This window comes from Castanea sativa, chromosome 12 (assembly GCF_040712315.1).
Source record: "Castanea sativa cultivar Marrone di Chiusa Pesio chromosome 12, ASM4071231v1".
Lineage (NCBI taxonomy): Eukaryota > Viridiplantae > Streptophyta > Magnoliopsida > Fagales > Fagaceae > Castanea > Castanea sativa.
In genome coordinates, this window is record NC_134024.1 from 42,382,386 (window position 1) to 42,395,126 (window position 12,741).

The following is a 12,741-nucleotide window of genomic DNA, read 5'->3' on the forward strand; positions in this document are numbered from 1 at the left end:
CAATTTTTGGTACTATTCATAGACTCCACTTTATTATTTCAATTAACTTTTATCTTTATTTATATTACTTTTAGCTAAAAGTTTTCAATTTCAACAAAATAAGCGATTTTCAAACAAACACATATTTTCATAAAAGAAAGCGACAACCCACCACCACAGAATTCCATATACAAATTGTGCACTTCATGTTCATATTTATCACACTTTCAACACAACTTAAAACAGAGCTCAAAGCTATAACCTGTGTTAGCTAGCAGAAATGGTGAAGGAAACGAATAATGCCTACAAAGCTCATTGTTTGGTGTTATCCTATCCAACCCAAGGCCACCTTAATCCTATGCTCGAGTTCTCCAAGCGTTTGGAGCACAAAGGAGTCAAAGTTACTCTAGTTACCACACGCTCCATGTCCAAAACCATTCACAAAGAAGCCAGCTCTATTGCCCTAGAGACCATCTCTGATGGCTTTGATGAAGGTGGGATTGCTCATGCAGAGAGCATCCAGGCCTATTTGGAGCGATTTTGGCAAGTGGGGTCACAAACTCTGGCTGAGCTCCTTGAGAAGCTTTCTAGTTCTAGTTCAGGCAACCCTGTTGATTGTATTGTTTATGATGCTTTCTTGCCTTGGGCTCTCGACGTAGCTAAAAAGTTAGGTTTAGTTGGTGCTGTTTTTTTCACTCAATCTTGTGCTGTTGATAATATATACTACCATGTCCATAAGGGGTTGCTCAAACTCCCTCTTTCAGAGCCAGAAATTTTGCTTCCAGGGTTGCCACCACTTCAACCTCAGGACATGCCATCTTTAATTTATGATTTAAACACCTATCCAGCTTTCTTTGATATGCTTGTGAGCCAATTTTCCAATGTTGATAAAGCTGATTGGGTCCTTTGCAACACGTTATATGAGCTGGAGCCAGAGGTAATAAAGCAAATAAACTGAAGCTGTATACTGTTACTTTCCTGTTTCCTTTTCTTTTTTGAATGATCCTTTTATTTGAATTACACAAAAATTTTATGCTTGGTATGATAAAATTGTTTGTAGGTAGTGGATTGGATGAGGAAGATATGGCCATTGAGAACTATAGGACCAACCATACCATCTATGTACTTAGACAAGCGGATTGAAGATGACAAAGAATATGGTTTCTGCATCTTCAAACCAAACACGGATGCTTGCATGAAATGGCTAAATAATCATCCAAAAGGGTCGGTTGTATATGTATCTTTCGGGAGTTTGGCCGCTCTTAATGCTGAGCAAATGGAAGAACTAGCTTGGGGTTTGAGAATGAGCAACGGCTACTTCTTGTGGGTGGTAAGAGCGTCTGAAGAGGCAAAGCTCCCCAAAAACTTTGTAGAAGAGACTTCAGAGAAAGGGCTTGTGGTTCATTGGTGTCCCCAGCTCGAGGTATTAACACATGAGGCAGTGGGATGCTTTGTGACACATTGTGGATGGAACTCTACTTTGGAAGCTCTTAGCTTGGGTGTTCCAATGGTTGCAGTGCCACAATGGACAGATCAACCGACAAATGCAAAGTATATTATGGATGTTTGGAAGATGGGACTTAAAGCTCCAGCCGATGAGAAAGGGTTAGTCAAGAGAGAAGCAATAGAAAATTGCATAAGGGAAATAATGGAAGGGGAGAGGGGGAAGGAGACTGTGAAAAATGCATACAAATGGAAGACATTGGCCAAAGAAGCTGTTGACCAAGGTGGAAGTTCTGACAGAAACATTGAAGAGTTTGTAACTAAGTTGGTTCACTCCTAAAAAGACCTAGCTAACTTAGTAGCTAAGAGCTTCAGGTGGATTAATCAGTTGCAGTTGTTTCTTCATGAATTGGTGCACTCTGAATGGTAATGCAATAAGGGTTACACACGGTGTAACAGATCGACTTTTTCCATGTAATAATTTTGGCTTGTCAGTTTTGAACTGTGTAAACCGTAAAAATCTATCGTTGGTTGCTTGGTTTTTTCAATTTTTGCATTTCTTAAATAAATAAATATAATTAATGTTGACTTTATAAATCCATGTGCATCTGATTTTCGGAGGTGATATTGCAATTTAGATGTACATTCACCTTATATGAGAGGGATTGTAGATGTACCGGATATATAATAAATTTTTAATATTTTACTGATTATGGGTAAAAGAGTACAGTGATATCAGACAGTCAGAACTCAATTATTAAATTATATATCATTTTCTTGCTAACTGACAGTTCTTCTAGTCCTAACTCCTATGGACCACACAGAAAGAGGAACCGTATGTGTTCAAAATGGGTCCATCGTGTCCCAGAAAGAAAAATCATTAGTGAGCTGTGCTGTCTGTCTAATGCAGCACTTTAGTTTTGTGGGTCAAAGTTATTTAATAGTTTTGTCCTATAATCTCATAAACGTGTAATCCGTGTAACCCAATGTTATCCACAATTAATCATTTTTTTAATAATAAAACACAATTAAGAATTAATCATCAACTTATATCCTTAACAAAAAAAAATAAAAAGTCATCAACTTGTATAAAACACAAAAGTTCACATTACAAAAGCATCTTTTTCTAATTATACGGACCACAACGTAGATTATCTTATCCCAATTCCTAACTTTCTAGCGTATAAATAAAACATCAACGTAACTTGGTTCTATCGTGACTCAATCAAATAGTCAAAGAAATCCAATTTTTTCTTTTACATTGAGTTTAGGAGATCTCCTAAACACAATGTAAAAGAAAAAAAAAAAAATTAGACTACGACAATATAGTTCTTTATTGTTTTCATGCACTTCACTTTTGCAAAGATGTGAGAGGGGCGGAGGTATGTACGAGGGTAGGAGGCCATGGCCTTCCAAAATTTTGAAAATTTTTTTTTATATATATTTTATACAATTATTTTAATGTTTTTAAAATTTAGTTTACAAAAAAAAAAGTTGCCCCCCAAATATTTGAATTAGTCTAATGAAGCTCTTAAAAAAATAATTGGTTTAATAGTTATAGAGATATAATTTTATTTTTTGCAATTCTATTTTTTATTGTAAATTGTGCTCTTATATCTGTTAAATATTTGATAAAATTTCGCATTAAATATGTTTGAATCTATCTTTTTCAACCTATTGTGTGGCGATTAACAAGTCATTGATTCATTAAAAAAAATTTGTTACTAAAAATACACATAAAATGTGTCTTTAGTTGCCACATAATGGGTTAGAGCATGATAATTTCAAATATGTTTGGAGCCTAAATTATTCCTCCAAGTTTTAGATCATTTATATTTTTGAGAATTTCATTAGTTGAATTGAAAGATTTTTTACTTACTTTAGTATAAAATTTGATAATTTGTATTTTCAATGAAATTTTTTAAGAATTTCACAGTAAAAATGAAAAAAATTGAATGTTATTTTTATGAAAGATCGCAATCAAACATAATTTTGATTGAAAATACTAAGCTTATTTTTTTTTTGGGTGTATATATATATAACTTATCAAATAAAAAAGTGTGTGTATATATAAGAAAAAAGCATGTGTTTGTGTAGGGGGCTTTTCTTGATAAATATATTAGTGTCGCAACTTGGCCCCTCTAAACAAAAATTTCTGGCTCCGCCCTTGGATGTGACCAAAGGCTAATCCCCTCCCCTTCTCACATCTTTCACGCCACAATACTACTCTTTCATATCAAGCTATGGTCAGAATAGATAACTTTCTTCCTATAATTGTTCCATTTATTTTTGTCCCAAAAACTTTTAATCTCCTTATCATTAAAATTTTAATTGATTTCAATTTGTTTAAGGTAAAAAAAAGTTCTCAATTCTCATTTATATTTGATTTCATTCAAAATGATGTTATGATTTCAATTTATTAATCTAAATTCATGACTGGTTAAATCTAATTTTATTAAATCTAACAAATACTACTACGAATTTGGATGGTTTACTATTAATTTATAATAGAATTTAAGCATGTCCAAATTAAGAACTATTGATATATTCTTTTAAAAAATATGTTGGCAATTTAGAAAGTAAGAATACCTTAAATTCGTGAAATTTTCAATTTCTAAAAAAATGTTTAAAGAATCTCAAGTACAAGGTTATTTATTTATTTTTTATAGATAATTGGTTGTTTATATTGAAAATGTAGGTAAAATGCATTTAATATTTTTTTAGTAAATTTTACATATTTTTATTAAGTTTGATAAACCCATTTTTATACATCTATTATGCATTAAATATTCTTTTTAAGATAAAATATTCGATTTACATCTTAAATCTGTTGATAGTTTTTTTATACTGCTATATATGTATAATATAGTATATAATATGTATAAAGAAATAAATTATTATATTTTAATTTACTTCCAAAAAATAAGTTATTGGCTTTTCCACTTGGAAAAAACTCTAATCATTAATTGACAATAATATAAGTTGTGCCTAAATGTGTCCCCAAAAAAACCTTTTAAGATTATTAGAGTCCCGCCATACTTATCATTTTCCAATATACTCTTTTTTTCCTTATTTATTTTCTTTTACACTATTTTATTAATAATAGCAAAGGGTATGGTTATATATATGAAAGGGTGTAGTTGCATGCTGCTAGATGTTTAACTCTAATTCTACTGCTCCCTCCATATATATATATATATATATATATATATATATATATATATATATATATATATATATATATATAATGTAATATTATCAAAAACAGAAAAAGAAAAGTAACAATGTAACATTTCTTATCTATGAATTTCAATAAAAATATATCAAAAAAATTATGCTCATAATTTTGATGTTACAAAATTTAATATGAAATGGGCTTATAATATATAATGTTATCTTCCAATTAACTCTCACTGTTGTTACAAAGTATTTATGTTAGGTTCAAAAGTTTAGAACAATTAGCAAACTGTGTGCACAAACTTGTCTAGATATAGATTCCGAGGTTTATAAGTTTGATTAAACAATGCTTAAGGTATTATAAGTCAAAATACAAGAGCATTTAAGCAGCAGAAAGGAGAGTTCAAATTCTGTGAAATTCGATTGATCGAAAATTAGATCCGACCAGTTGAAAATTGTAGATATAAAATTTCTATAGAATTCTATTTCGGCCTAAATTCTACTTAAACGTTTTGGGTTTCAAGTGAAACACTTCTAGTACAAAAAGGAAAACCTAACTATGTTTTCAAAGCTTTTGAGAGACTTTGGAGGTGCTTTTGTGAGATCTAAAAGGTATTGTGCCTTCCTCTTTCAAAGTCACTACCGGAAATCATTCTCATATTATTAGATCCGGTAGATCTGAAGTTGATGCAACAAGATCAACAACTGCTAATGATCTAAACTTTCAAGGATAGTCTTGGAGTCACAAAATGGAGAGTTTGTATTGCTAAACATTTGAGTAAGATCTCAAAGTTACAAACAAAGCGGCTTGTATTGCTGTAAATCCAAGAAGAGAAGGAGTCTGTGGATTCAAAGCTTGCACATGGTCGTGTTAGTAAGTTATTACATGATGTTGCAATAGATTTAGGGTTAAATCTGATTGTAAAAACTTCGATTCTTTTATAGTGGATTTACTTTACTTTGAGGATAGTTAGGTCAAATCCTCCCTAGGTTTTTACTTTGAAACTGTGAGTTTTATTAGTTTTCTTGAGTCATCATATCGTGGTGTTATTTATTTTTCCGTTGCTTTGCATGATATGATTTATTTGTGTTTAACCCAGATATGAATAATTAATCAAAGTAATCACTTGGTTAATATAATAGGTTAAACAATTTGGTTTAAGGGGTCTAATCGAACAAAAAATTGGTATCAGAGTGGGTTCACTTAGATAAGATTAACATCTTGAGTGAGATCCTTGATCCTTGCTATCATGGATAGTTTTAAGTGTTTGTCTGCTCATATTTGTGATGATTTGAATAAAAGGACACTATTTTTTTTATTGATCTTGTTGATGCTTGTGAAACTCTTCGTAGGGAATTAACTAAATCTATGAAAATTACTAAGAAATTCAAGGAAGAGTTAAAATTGGCTAATCTTGAAAAAGAGGAATTGATTGTGAGATTGAATGAATTAAATAAAAAGAATGAATTTTTGAGAAATCAACTTTCCTCTAAAGATGAGAAGATGAAAAGCTTGAAATAAAAGTTAGTTGAATCTAAAGTGTTAGGACATATGTGGTTCACTTGTTAAGAACATTTGTCGTTCTTTTATGTAATTGGTTAATCCTTTGACAAAACGCACTTTACTTATATTTGGGTAGATCTAGGATATGTTTAATGCGTCAAGAAACCTTATTTCAAGATCAAGTGTTAAAACCATGCAAGTCTGTTCAAGAAATAAGTTGAAGAAGTGCTTGTCATTAAAGCTCGATAGCTGGCTTGACAACTAGCATCTATTAAGCTTAAGAAGCTGTTCTAGCCCTAAGGCTCGACAACTGCTCGACAGCATCTCAACACCTCTAGTTGTCGAGGTTTAGAAAAATAGACTTTCGGATCTGTTTTGATTCCAATCCGTGGATATTTTTTTGGGTCTTCTTTTCTCATAACCCTAGATATATAAAAGGATTATTAAGGGTTGTATCTGGTTATGCATAGCTGAGACATAAGTTGCAAAGTCTGTTTAAGCAATTTGTGACCGGAGACAAAGTTTGCCCAAGTTCATCTCTTTGTGAAGAAGCTGTTGTGTTTGTACACCATAGGGTTTTGTAACCAAGCATCTTCTTGTTCTTCATTGTGAGGATGAACTGAAAAACTTTGCAGCCAACATCTTTCTCAAGTTGGTGATTGAAGTTGTGTACTGGGATTCGCGCAATTGGTTAGTCATGTACTGAGAGTTGTGCATCAAAAATGAGAGATTGTCACTATAGAATAAGTCTAATTGGGTATGGGGGTAAGGGTTCAACTGTAGATTGGTGTAAGATACTAGGATTCCTTTACTTGTAACCTCTTGTGGTGATAATAGTGGATTCTCGGGAGTGGTGACCTTAAAATCACCCGGTGGGGTTTTTGCCTTAGAGGTTTTCCCCATTTGTAAACAAATCATCATGTCAAATTTATCTTTCGCTACACTTTAGTTTATTGGTGATTTGTTTGTGCTACCACGCGTTTGCATGTTAAATTGGTTAATTAATTAAACTTGGCTAATTAATCAACTTAATCCATCACAAGGGGTCAATATGTTTTTAGCCTATCAAGTGGTATCAGAGCAGACACACTCTAATTAGGGTTTAATCCTTGTGTGTGATCCATTGACCCCTGTTTGTCATGGATAAATGACAATCTCTTATTATCCTTTCTTTATTTGATGGAACTAACTATGCATACTAGAAAGTACGCATGAGAGCTTTTTTGCAATCTCTAGATGAAAAGGTGTGGCAAGCTGTAGAGATTGGTTGGACCAAACCAAAGGAAGCGCCGGCCGATTGGGATGAGGCTAAGATCAAGGCGGCCAACTTCAACAACAGAGCATTGAATGCGTTGTTCAGTGCAGTCACGAATGAGGAGTTCAAGAAGATATCCTCCATTGAAACTACAAAGGAAGCATGGATCATCCTTCAGACAACCTATAAGGGAACAAAGGTTGTCAAGGATTCAAAGCTACAAAGACTCACTACAAGCTTCGAAGAGATAAAGATGGAGGAGGATGAGTCATTTGATGAGTTCTATGTCAAACTTAAAGACATAGTGAACTCTGCCTTTAATCTTGGAGAAACTATCCCAGAACCCAAGATTGTGAGAAAGGTGCTCAAATCTCTGCCCTAAAGATTCTATGCCAAGATCACTGCGATTGAGGAATCAAAAGATATTGATAGAATTCTTTTGACAGAGCTGGTTGGAAATCTATAGACCTATGAGTTAGGTTTGTCTAGAATTGGAAAGTCTAGCAAGAGCAAGAGTATGGCACTGAAGGCCAAGAGCAGTGAGATGGAAGAGTCTTCAAATGATGAATATTCTAAGATGAAGTCCTACATCACCAGACAATTCAAGAAGTTTATGAAGAATGCCAATGGAAAAGGCTTTAACAAGGATCGTAGGCAATTTAGTTCTTCTCCGTTCAAGGGCCAAAATAAAGGGAAGAAGGATGCAAGGGATGGCGGTCAGTACACTATTCCTATAGGACCTAAGTGCTTTGGGTGCTAAAGTTTTAGACACATGAAACAGGAGTGCCTAACATATCTCAAGACAATTGGGAAAAGCAAGGCACTTGTTGTCACGCTAAGCGACACCGAGCCTAAAGATGATTCTGACAATGAGGATGACGAAATCTTGAATGCCTTCACTGCTACAATTAATCCTACTGAGGGGATTGTTGAAGATGTCGATGAAGAAGAGGAGTTGGTGGAATCCAAGTTTGAGAAGATGGATGATCAAGATGACATTCACACATCCATTGCTAAGTTATACAAGGTCTCAGAAAAGCACGAGAAACTGTATAGGTTGACCACCAAGAAGCTTAGTGATGTGGAGCTTGAACGTGAAGAGCTTTCCACAAAGTTTGATGAAGCAAAGCAAACTATTGGAGCACTGAAGTTTGAAAATAACTTCTTGGCTGAGAAGACTAAGAAGCTTGAGGCAGAACTATACTAAGCCAAAGCTCAGTTGGAAAGGACTTTAAGCGCTAAGCTTGATGAGATGCTCAGTTTTCAGAAATCTGCTTCAAATCGAACAGATTTAGGGTATGATTTTTCTTCCTCAAATATTACTTCTTTTAGTACTACTGTTTTTGTTCCTCCTAGCAATAATGTTGAAATTGAGAACACTAATGTTAAAACTGAATTAGCTAGTGAGAACATAGGCAAGAGTAAATCTATCTTAGGAGCCCTCCTAAGCAGGATAAGAAGGAAATTAAAAACCTTAAGGCTAAGAAGGCAAACTTTCAAAGGCCTAAACAAAAGAAGCAACATCTCTGTCATCACTGTGGAGCAATTGGTCATACTCGACTAAATTGCTATAAGTGGTTAGCCACTCAAAATAGCAACAACATGATGGCATCGGGAAACTAGAATTAGTTTCTGTCCTCGTTTGCTCCCCTTAGAGATCTTTTCAAAGCCCTCATGTTCCTTTCGAATTTGAACGGTAACAATTCTTCCCCTCATTGCTGGTTCAAGGGTTTGGAAAAGGAAAGGTTCTTCCAAGGTGTGGAAGGAAAATGGTTCCAAGTGATTCAATCACTTTTTCTCTCTCTCCATCTGTTTTTTTTTTTTTTTTTTTTTGTGTTTTGCTTTAATGTTTTAAGTCAATCTAGTTTTATGCATTGCTTTGTTTTGCTTTACATGTTTTTGGTTATTAGTTTTTTAGTTTTAGTTACTTTGTTTTGTTTTTTTTAAAAAAATTTTGAAAAAATTGAAAAATACAAAAACAGTGTGTGTATGTGTACATCGGTTCTTGTGAACCTTAAAATGGCTTTGAAACAGAGTTTTCTAAATTTTGTATCATTTGTAGCTTAGATGAGCATCTCTATGCACAACTAAGCAAGTGAGCTTTATGGCTCTTTGTTTATGATGAGTAAGGTTAAGTGATCCTTGTACTTAACACTCGTATCACTCTTTTGACGGGAAAGACTAGAAAATCCTAAAAGAAAGGCATAAATAATCATCTCACCACTGTTACCCGCCAATTATGAAAATGACATCTGTATGCTTTGACATAGCAAAAGTGCAATGTCAATGACATCTGTATGCTTCGACATAGCAAAAGTACAATGTCTAAAAGCTTAACATAATTGAGTATATCTTTTCTCTCCTTTGCATACCCATGCATGGTTTGCTTAATAAAAAGAAAATATGCAAAGAAAATAAAAGCAAAACGAACAAAAGGCTTTAAAACATGATTGCAAGCGTGTTTCTAGGAGATATAGGATTTATAGAATGTACCTCTAAGGTGATAGCCCCCATTAAACAGTTATGATTGTATGTGAGTTAAAGTAATTTTCTCATATCTCAAATCGTCATAACATAGAGACACTTGTGCAATCTTGCGATGTTTTTCACACATAACACGCAATATTCTTTGCTACTCTTGATACATGTGCAGGTACAATGTGACTTGGCCATCACAAGGTTTACATGTGTTAATGTATACTTACTAAACTGTCTTGACTTGTTTTTGAAATATAAAATTGGTTAGACTTGTTTAGTGTGTGTGTGTGTGTGTGTGTGTGTGTGTGTTTTGGATCAAAATGCATGACATTTTTTGTTGAGAGATGATTTTGAGATCTTAAAATGTTGCTTGGATCTTTAGTTGAGTTGCATGCTTGATTGCATTCATATATGTGTTTTTTTTTTTTTCCTTTTTGAAAAACTGGGTTTTAAGCAATCTCGACACCTCCTGGACACCCCTCGACACTTGGCTTATCTGTTGAGATCTTAAGTTGTTTCTTATTGCAATCTCGATAGTTTCTCGACAGCTGATGGCTCGATCGAGAAATCTCCTATCCCCTCAATAGCTCCTCGATACCTCCTCGATCCATCGAGCTTCTGTTATGGACTTCTCTGGACACCTCTCGATAGCTGCATCTATCGACGTCTGTGTTCTTGACACCTACCTTGACACCTGTCTCGATACCTCTCGACACCTCTATCTATCGAGATTTACTAAGGTTCTATATATATGTTTTAGCATGATCTAATCTTCATTCTTTCGATCTCTCTTGATCTGTCCGCACCTATTCATCTCCCAATCACTCTTTTCTCTCTTAAAACCTTCAACCCAAGTGATTTTCAACCTTTCTTGCTTCAAATCACTTGGCAAGATCTCCCTTTCTCTCTTTCTTCATGATCTTTTCATGCATTCATTTATAGGTTTTGAGTTTTTGAAAACTTGTTTTGAGTTTTCAAAATTGTTGAGTTTTGTGAAATTTTTGGGATGGTTTTTTTACTTACATTAGTTTCGAATCTCATACATTGCATTCCATGAGCATTATAACTGTATTATCATGCATTTAGATATGTGCAATTTGATTGTGTGCTGGTAGGATTGGATTGGGTTGAGCCCACGATGTCTTTTAAATTGTATGTCACATGTTCATGCATTTTTCATGCATACGTTCTTCTCTTTCAATATACTTGTTATATTTGAAATGTGTTGGGACTTTTCTGAGTGTTTCCCCCCCTATTCTCTCTCTCTCTCTCTAGTTTGTGTTATTGCGTAAATGGCACCAAAACGTAAGTCTGCTCCATCCCAGAACCCTTTTCGTTCTAGGGACTTTTCGTCCTTTAATCCTACTCCTTTTTCTGTTCAGTTCGGTGATGAGAAAGCCCAAAAGGACTTCTTGGAGAACTTCTCTAAACGAGGTGTTCATTCGGAACGCCAAGTTATTTTGTCGAATTTCGCCGACACTGACCTTCCCAATATCATTCATAGTCAGGAATGGGAGTCACTGTGTGACGTTTTGGTCACTTCTCCTTCTGTGCTTATTCAGGAGTTCTACTCTAACATGCATGGAACTAATACTTCAGTACCTCTCTTTCATACTCGTGTTCGAGGTACGCGCATAGTAGTCACATCAGAGTTGATATCCGATATGCTCCATTTTTCGAGGGTTGAGCATCCTGATTACCCCGGTTATGAGTGTCTACGGACTGTGTTCAAAGACGAGATGATCTCTGCTTTCTATGAGCCCTTAGTTAATTGGGGTGAGCATTAGTTTATGTCATGTTAACCTTTTGCTAAAAGTCTTAGATTCTTAAACATGTTAATGACTTTTGTTTTGTATCCTTTCTCTCATTACAACTCCATTACAGAGTCTCGTTCTCGTTTTCTGTTATCCCTTCTTGAGGATCTTTCTATCGATTTTCCTTCACACTTCATTATTTCTATCATCGATATGTATAGGGATATGGTGACCCGTGATAAGCTTATCTTTCCTTCTACTATCATGCGGATCTTATGCCATTTTTCTGTTCCTTTTCCCTCATCCGACCAATTCTCCATTATGTGTGCCATTGACTATGCTACCGTTAAACGGAGCGAGGCGCAGTTTCATTAGAGGCGGTCCAGTTCAGCGACTCCTCCCACTCCTTCAGCTCCTTTTACCTCTGCTCCCTCTTCTTCAGCGGGAGGTGTGACTTTGGTGATCATGGCGCAGCTTCAGCGCATGGATGCTCTCCTTGATACATTTTCTACTGAGTTGTATCAGGTAAACACCCGTGTTAGCCGTATTGCTAGACAGTAGGCTCGCCTTGGTGGTTTTATGGAGTCTCGCTCTCCTCCTCCCGAGGCATCCGAGACACCTGATGATGGTTCCGATGATGATGATGATGATGATGAGGATGGAGATGCTAGCTCTTCCAGTTCTGACGAGATGTCTACTTGACACTCTTACCCTTTGTTACTCGTGACAAAAATGGGGAGTAGTTTTGGATATATGAGAGTAGTCATTCTTAGGGGGAGAGTTAGGATATAGGAGATTTTTGTTAGGGGGAGTATTTATATTGTTTTTGAGGGATGTAGTAAGGATTACATGTATTTTTTTTTTTCTTTCCTTGTTGGAGATACATTGTTCTTGTACTGAGGTCTTGTGACCATTTTTACATACATGATGCTTATCTTAGATATATATGTGATGATGTATGCACCTACCTCTACATGGGTTGTTTCTTTTCTCTCTTTATACACCTATTATTTTTGCCTCATACAAAGATGCCTTGATGTGTTTTGTTTAATGTGTTTCAGAAATACAGGTTGTCAAAGCCTACTTGTCATGAACTCTCGTCTTGCAAAAGTTTTCAAGAGTTTATGTTAGGATAGATTTTATTGTATTTA

At 34.9% G+C, this 12,741-nt stretch overlaps 1 protein-coding gene across 1 annotated transcript; it reads left to right on the forward strand.

Annotated features, from left to right (window-relative positions):
- The first annotated feature begins 204 nt into the window (after window positions 1-204).
- Window positions 205-1,998, forward strand: LOC142619153 (mogroside I-E synthase-like). The gene is made up of 2 exons (XM_075792228.1): window positions 205-916; window positions 1,040-1,998. Exons 1-2 carry the CDS (start codon window positions 260-262, stop codon window positions 1,760-1,762), a joined length of 1,380 nt encoding a protein of 459 aa, XP_075648343.1. The 5' UTR covers window positions 205-259; the 3' UTR covers window positions 1,763-1,998.
- The last annotated feature ends 10,743 nt before the right edge of the window (window positions 1,999-12,741 follow it).